Raw genomic sequence first — 8591 nt, forward strand, 5'->3', positions numbered from 1 at the left:
ATAATAATTATATATAGGAAACAAACATGATGAAGTAACGTAGAAAATGACCGATGAAAATGACATTATACTTTGTCGACCAGTCTTCTTTTAAAAAGAATAGAAACTGGTTGGATAACAAATAATGCGACAACTTTTCAACTTATAAATTGTAGTGCTTGACCGTCTCACACCACATTTTCTTGTCAGGCTCGTGACTTAGGCTCCAGGACAACCCACAACTCACCGACACATCAAATTTAGAAAAAAAAAAAAATAAAAGGCAGCCTGAGTGTTCACTTGTTTCACTGTTTCTTAATCCAGCCTGAATAATGGCATCTTCATTAAATTTTCAACGGTGATAATTATTTTTCTAGTGGATTATTATCAAGTAAGGATTTGCAAAATTTTTTTATTTAAAATTGACATTAAATTTTAATTATTAAATTAAAAATTAAAAATTTTATTGATTGACTCTTAATGATATTATAAATTGGTTGGTGTCGATGATGGTCAAAACAAGTATCCGTATTAAAGGTCAATTAATGTTAATGTTTGCTAAAATAAGTGATTGAATAAAAAATGGATTAATGTTGATGTTGATCGAGGCAAGGGTCTGTATTAAGAATGAGCCGATGTCGGATATTTCTTACTCATTTATAGTAAATATTGTTGGATCAATGAAACATTTTGCTTCTATGTATATATAGTTAACTGGTTTATCTATAGCTTGCATTTAAACAATTGATCTCGGGTCCAGATTCTACATAGATTAAAAGAACTTCCTTTACCTCAAAATAAATTTTCCGTATGCGATTCCTCCCTCGTATCATGTCGGACGTTTATTCTGCGTCCCAATTAGGAATGTTTGCAGTTGCTTCATTCACCATCTTGACAAGGGTCACCTGCAGACACAATAATGAGAGCACATGATCATTTTGTAACAAGGGTCATGATATTGAACTATGAATGCATGAATTCATATGCAGAAAAGTGCGAAAAAACGAGTTGTCAAACTGGTTGAGGTAAAGAGATTCAAGACTCAACTTGGGATCTGCCCTCCAATGAAATTTGCGAGCAAGATTACCTAATGTTTTGGCTTTAAAATGTTTTACTAGAATTCCTTTGTAAGAGGAGAAAATGGGGTGGGGAGAAGGAGCTATGGCCTGATAATATGCTTCAAGAACTAGAGTCCCTCAATAGCATAATCAAGTTACCTCAACCCAAACTCGAGCTATTGAGTTGTTTTTCTTCAGTTATCATGCTCAAGTTCCTCTCAAACAAAATTCAGATTTGCTAGGTTTTGACCAGGCTGATCTTTAACTTATTTTGGCGGAGTCAAGCTCAAACAGTCTGCCATATGGCTCAGCTCAGCTTTACTGAGCATAGTCACCAAGAAAACAAAGACTGTCTCAGACGAACCACAAAATGCAATACATTACATGCTAAGAAAGTACGGTACAGAATGATAGAATTGCAATCTAGTTTACTGAAACTCGCAAATATGGCTTCCCTAAGTTTGGTCGCTATTGGATGGGCAACATCCTCAATCATTAGACCTATAGAGAGCATGTAGAAGGTGAAATTACCAATCAAGTTATGCGGATTCACAGTTGGATAACCCACCTTAGGAGACAGATACTATACACAAAACCCCCTTAAGAAATAATTATTTGTGAGATCCAAGATTGTTTTACATAATCAAGGTATTGCTTTATCTCCGTTTTTCACTACAAGTCCAAGTTTGCGAAGTCCCTATGCTCATTGTTCTCTTCACTTCTGAACAAATACGAAGTTCCCATTCCTCGGTGAAAAGGATCAATTCCTACTCAACATTTTTCTCTATAGCAAAACAATTCACAAGATCTACAGAACTCGTGCACCAGCCAACCCAATACATTTCATATTTTCCTCTGTGATACATTTCAACTTCTGATCTTTCTCCTCAACCATATATATCGTTCTGAATCATTTCTTATTTCATTGTCTGCTAATTTCTGATTGTAAAATGTCAATACTAGGCATCCAGTTGAGTTACACAAACCTAATTTAACAGTACATAGTCTCTACTCTCCATCATGCTCCTCACAATTCCAGGGGAGCACACTACCCATATCCCAAAAGAGGTATTCTCCCCAACCCGAATGAGTCAAAACATAAAATATTCACACACAAAGCAAGCCAGACCTCAACACTAAGAAAATTTTATGTGAATCGAACCAGAGTTGCAGCTTATAAAAACATGAGGTTTTCAAAATACAAGCTCTTCATCCAATATAGCAAGTAGCAGTTCTTTCTTTTGATAGAAACAAGTAGCAGTTCTTAGAACTGATATTTATAAAGACATACCACACTTTCTGGGACCCCTGGAGGAGGCAAGGAGAGATTTCGTGCTATTGGTCCACGTAGATATGATCTCTTGTCAAATCGCCACTCGCCAATTTTACCATATGTTAACTCACCCTGAATGTTAAATGAAAAACAAATAAAGTTAAAAGTAATCTAGAAAAAAGGTAAAAATTAAAACATGTCAATGGTAATATCTGGAATAGCAAGAAAAATGAATTTCAAAATACATAAAAACAGTTGACCTTCATGTTGTAGTCACATCCATAGGTGTAATGAATTATGAACTTTTTCCCTATTTCCAGATCCCATGGCGGCTGAAATATTTAAAATGCAACAAGTCTTATCAATGCTGCACCTAAATCTAAGAAAAAAAAAAAAAACTTCTCGAAAACATTTGAAACATAAGGCGCCAAACCTGCAGCATAAAGTCCTTCCGAAGAACATGTTGCACACCATGCAAAGCAGATGCAACAGCATAAGCATACCTCCGGTTTGAAAAACATGTCAGTAACAAAAATTATGCAAATGATTTAAAATTTTCTAAAATAAAAAGCCATTTAAACAACCGATACTTACATTTCTAGTACCCATCCAAAAGCTTTATCAGTCTCTGGGTCATCCTTCATTTTTAAAGAAACATTCATCCAAGTAGGAGCAATTTTTTCCAGTAAATCCTGTATAAGAAAATTCATCCAATATAGAAGCACCTCATTTAAATCTAATGGAAACCATATAAATCTACAACAAACAATAATAGAGACAATGTAAAGGGAATGACATTAAGGGCGACAGCAAAGGAACAAATACAATCATCTGAGAACAGATCTAATGAAGTATCAATAGTCAACATCAAGCAATTGGAAAACAAGCCCAACTACTTCAGATACCATTAACTGCCCAGAAACATAATTTATATCAAGACCAATCTATAAATAAGTTCCTTGGAGATTTTTACCTTCTTGATAATGACAGGTGAATTGCCAATTGGATCAATATTTGTCACAGGTCCCATCTCCTCTGGGTAAAACTTCCTTAACAATTTTTCATTCTGAGCTGGCTTAATGTAGAAAAATGGGAATGCAGCTGGGTATCCTCCATGTGCCAGATTAGGTAGGGGAGTGATAAATATGTGATCAGGCTCTGCCATCAATATATATCTGCATCAAGGAAAAAGGTTAACATGATTTAAAAACTGATTTAAGGTCTGATGAAACTGATAATGAAATCATCACATGTAAAAACACGCACTCTTCCTCAATTGTAGCCTTTTCCAGCCACTGCACAAAAGCCCATGGTCTATTTAAGACAATGTATCCCTGAGAAGAGAGAGGAATCTTTTCAGAAAACACATAAAGAATGCAGATTCTAGAAACCAAGACAATCATGGCAATTGCCTCTACACTTAATAAAATTACTAAACAAATAACAGAAGAATATTCAAATATATTTTGCCAAAATAAACAAGTCATTCAGCCACAAGTCTTCTGTGTTCATTTCTTCTGATGAAAATTTTCATTTATAGCTGGTCAACAAAAAGAACCACATATGAAGAATGCATTCTTGCAATGTATATCAATCTATAATTGTTTCAATGTCATTAAGGTATATGAAAATCAATACAAATCTAATCCCACTTTTGAAACGTTAACAGCTTCTAGTAATCAGATGCAACAGTTCTCTATCAGAAGTCACAATATCATCATAGTTCCGACACGTTCAAAGAGTTCTGAATTATAAGCAACCATTTAAGGCATATAATGCAGATTCATATGCTCTGAATTATAACAACTATTCTGTTTGATGCTATTTATTCAATAACTAATCACTCATTCAAGAAGGCGAACAATCTTGACAGAATCAAAAATATTATTCCCTAATTTATTCCCTAATAAATATTATCCTCCTCTGAAATATTATTCCCTGATTTATTTGTTAACTAACTACACTGTAACAATATAGTTAACTGTGTCTAAGAATGATGACTCAAACTAATAAACTGAAAACCTAAGACCATCCTAAGCCTTCTAACACACATAAAAGAGGTGACAGTGAATGAAAGAAATGACTAGCAGTAACCAAAAAATGGTGATGCAAAAAAACTCACTCGATCAAGCCCTGCTGGAAGAGGATCTACTATGACTGTAGGAATCTCATCCATCAAGTTATCAGGACTTCCAGAGTGTAAAATACGTGTGAAACCTCCCATCTCAGACCCAGGCAAGTCCTTCTGCTTCTTATACCAATAATACATAATGCGACACTGCCATTTGCTGTAAGGAGCATCAGTAGCTGTCAAGGCAACATGGAAAGGCAGTTTGATATTCTTCGGTTTCCTCACATTTTCAGGCATCTCAACGACAGGATCAAAAAATATCCCATCATTGGAGTCATCGGCTACCCATTTTGATATAGATCTATTGTGCATTACCATTGTTACAAGATTATATGTTGCAAAACAAAATCCAAGAACTAATGTAATCAGAAGAAGTGGTGAAGCGCGCCCCATGTTTTTTCTCACTATCATTGATGGTTGTAGTTAAATGAGGACTCCGATCCTCCAAACTATAAAAACCGTTCTAGTTTAAATTGTTTAAAGACAAGCCCTATTCTCCAAGAGTGTCCAAACTGGTTAATGACGAAACAGCCACTAATCCATTAGTTTCCTAACATGATTGAAGTTCCAATTGACTTGCAGTAGACTGCAAGCTCCAATAGCACCTGCGCAGAAGAATTACCATAAATCAATTCGATGCAGATCAAGAAGCTCACAAGGTTACAGTAATCCATGGGAAATCAAAATCAAGCAAGACTTTTCATAAGTCAAAATATGAAGTACTTCATATCAATTATACTGATGTTGCTACAAAATGTAGAGAGAGTAGCCAGAAATCTACATAAAATAGACAAAATATTACAGAGATGAAACACCAGAAAAAGGCTACATATAAAAATTCAAGAACCGTTTCAAAGTGAAATAACAGAATTTCTCCATATAAGAATCAAAGACATCCAAAAAGAACAAAGATGGGTGCAAATTCCATTAAACCAAACAAAACCTTCAAATTCATCAACAGCAGTCAAAACAACAATGCAGTTATCCGAATTAAATACAGTTTCTACGAGGATCAAACTTAAATAAAAAAATTTCAAAAACACACCAAACAAAATTCAAGGCCCCTACGATCAAGCAATCTTCAGACATAACAGAACTAAACAGGAAGCATACAAGAAAGTCAAAACAAGACATAACCAGCAAGTTAAAATTGAACAACCCACTTACAGGCTGCCTTGCCAGAATTTAGATCAAACAAACTAAATAAATAAACAAAACCCCGCCACTAGTCATTATTATTAGAAAAGGTTTACTAAATACAAGTCAAACACACAATATATATATATATATATATAAGATGCATAAATGAATTAAAAAATGGAATTTTCATGAACTTTAACCTAATTGTTAAATGGGTATCCATTAAAATTGAGAAATAGTGAGAATTTGACAGCAAAGCAATGATTTTTAATGCAAAGACAGAGTAAATAAGAAAAACCCAGACGCAAGTTAAGAACTTTGGGAGTGAATATAGTATTAAAAGCACATTAGCTCAAAACCCATGTTCCTGGTTTCATGAAATTTACATGGCACAAAACATGGAAACAAACAAACAAAAAACACTAATTGTTATTATCTGATTTTTATAGATCCTTTCACAAGAGAGAGAGAGAGAGAGAGAGAGAGAGAGAAACGTACAGTAGTGACGTGAGCGGTGAGCAGAGAGGGAGAGAGAAAAGAAAAAAAAAAAAACTTCTGAAAGGATCTGTTTTTCTTTTGCTTTGGATCAAGAATCGTGTGGGAGATTTGAAAAGTGAAAAGTTGAAGTCTGGTTGCCTGCAAGCTAGGAAGTACAGTCCTTTTTTCTTTTTTTTTTTTCTGTCCCCAGAGGGGTTGGTAAACTTAGATTTACACTTATTTTTGGTATGAAAGTTGTAAATCAAGATCCCATCAGCAATGGATTCCATGAACAACAGAGTGAAGCCATAAAAGGTTAACAATTTTCCTTTCTTTTTTATGGAAAATTTGCTCACAATTTTCCAACGGGTTATTTGGTCAATAATCAATATGCGCCACTAACGGAATTGATTATCAATTATTTGGTCAATATATCCTTTTTAACACGATAACCAAAGTGTCCAAAAACATGAACTTTTTAAATCGAGATTTCATTGAGTTAATTTTTATATATATTTTTAAAATATTTATAATTTCTTTTCAAATTATAAACTTTTTTTTTAAATGTAATATTTTTGTTCAATGATTCAATCTGTCGGTTTGAATCTCTTTCTTGGGATAAAAAAAATATATATCAAACATTCAAAAGATAATTACATTGGATCGTATTTGGAATTTAAAATTTCAATTTAAAAATATTGTATTTTTATTTCGTAGAGACGAGAAAGGTGAATTTATAATAAACAAAAACATGGGAAATTTATGGTAAACTTGTTTTCCGTTAAGTTTGATTCAATTTGTTTTATAATTTACATATAAGCTTGATTATGGGACAAGAATATTTTTTTTTCTGATAAATTATAATTACAATATCAAATAATTTTTTATAAAAAAAATTTAAAATAAATAAATTATTTAATTTTTCGTATCAAAATAAAAAATATCGTATTTAACAATTTAAAACATACGATTGTGAATTATGCATGTGAGATAATACCAATAACATTTATCGATAAAATTCAAATTTAATATTTTTTCGTCGAAAATAATAAATCTTAATTAATTTAATCAATCACTTAATAATAATATCAAATAATTTTATTTACAAGCGAAATAATCATTTCTTTAACATAATTGCATCTCTTTTTGGGAAGATGATTGAGTGTTTCCATCCTTTATTCTGTTCTCAAGTCTCTCTAACTTATGAAACCTTGTTTTTGTAGTGGGCCAATTAATATGTCACCGAATATTTTTTATTAACATAATGATATCGACCTTTTATTACAGCCGGCACCATTGAATTAGCTACTTTAATTTTGTTACTAACAATTAAGAATTGTTATTCCTTATTTATTGCATAAAAAAAGAATTAAATTCTAATTAAATATTTTTTATTTTTTTTACATGATTATTATTTATGAAAGGGAAAAGAATTATCCAGTTTTATAAGATTCAATTTTTTATTTGAAATTATGAAAAATTAAATATAGATTATTAAAAATAAAAGTTTAACATTTTAATAACATATCATATCATTACTTGCCATTCCTCAAATTTTGATAGTATATTTTAACAACAAATGTGATAACCATTGATGTGAATGAGAGAATAGAATATTTTTCATCTTCATTTTTAAATTTTTATATTATATTTATTTTCATACTTATACTTAATGAATATTTTAATTTATTTTTATCTCTATTTTTAAGGATATTTAATAGATATAGGTAATCCTCATAATCCTCGTAATAACCCATAATATTTAAAAAAATAAAAAATAATTTTTTTATTTTTAATTTGTATATATATGCAATTTTTTTATAAATATATATTAATATATATTTATAATAAAAATATATTAATTTTAATTAATCTAAAATAATAATTTATATTATTTAATAAAAAAAATCTATTTATTAATTATATATAAATATATATATAAAGTATGAATATAAAACGAGAGTTATATTACTTATCCCTATACCCATACTCAATAAAAATTTAAAATCATATATCTCAATCCTTACGTTCATAATATAACATTTATCCTCGTTCAGATGAAAAATCTAATTCCATAAAATTGACATTCCTAATAATCAAATATAAATATGAATAAAATTAAAATCCCAAATAAAAATACTAAAAAAAAAAAAATACAAGTTCAAAATCTATCCCCAAAAATCCAACATAATTGAGTTTGGACTGGAGAGTTTGTCCATTAGCTGTTTTGTATAGAAGTTCTTCATGTATAATGAGTAAATTTCATAATTAGTCCTTGACATTTTTCATTCATAAAATTTTACTTTCACCCGAATTAAAAAAATTTAGATTTTTTTTTCATTTATTATTTTTTAAATTTATTTTAACCCATCAACATTCGTTGAAATTTCTGAAGGACTTGCTATATGTACATCCACTAAAATATTAGATGACAAATTCCATCCATATTTCATCTAAATTTTTGAAGCAATATTGATGGATGGATAGATTTGAAACAAATTCAAAATATTACATAAATGTAAATGAAACATTG

The 8591-nt window shown here is 30.9% G+C and overlaps 1 protein-coding gene across 1 annotated transcript; it reads right to left on the reverse strand.

The window, feature by feature from the left end:
• Positions 1-596: 596 nt before the first annotated feature.
• Positions 597-6448, reverse strand: LOC111309967 (hydroxyproline O-arabinosyltransferase RDN2-like). The gene is made up of 9 exons (XM_022909002.2): positions 6080-6448; positions 4433-5046; positions 3577-3644; positions 3284-3485; positions 2905-3002; positions 2744-2813; positions 2571-2642; positions 2329-2442; positions 597-884 (listed from the first exon to the last, which is right to left on the reverse strand). Exons 2-9 carry the CDS (start codon positions 4850-4852, stop codon positions 822-824), a joined length of 1107 nt encoding a protein of 368 aa, XP_022764737.1. The 5' UTR covers positions 4853-5046; positions 6080-6448; the 3' UTR covers positions 597-821.
• Between the last annotated feature and the right edge of the window lie 2143 nt (positions 6449-8591).

This window comes from Durio zibethinus, chromosome 19 (genome assembly GCF_047325235.1).
Source record: "Durio zibethinus cultivar Kanyao isolate XHJ-2024 chromosome 19, ASM4732523v1, whole genome shotgun sequence".
NCBI lineage: Eukaryota > Viridiplantae > Streptophyta > Magnoliopsida > Malvales > Malvaceae > Durio > Durio zibethinus.

Bases quoted from the DNA above. Each gene is read 5' to 3' on its own strand.
- LOC111309967 (XM_022909002.2), bottom strand. From the start codon at position 4,852: ATGATAGTGAGAAAAAACATGGGGCGCGCTTCACCACTTCTTCTGATT. The intron at 3,486-3,576 runs GTGCGTGTTTTT...TCCTTGATGCAG, and splicing joins AAGGCTACAATTGAGGAAGA to ATATATATTGATGGCAGAGC. The intron at 885-2,328 runs GTATGTCTTTAT...TTGTGTCTGCAG, and splicing joins CAGGGGTCCCAGAAAGTGTG to GTGACCCTTGTCAAGATGGT.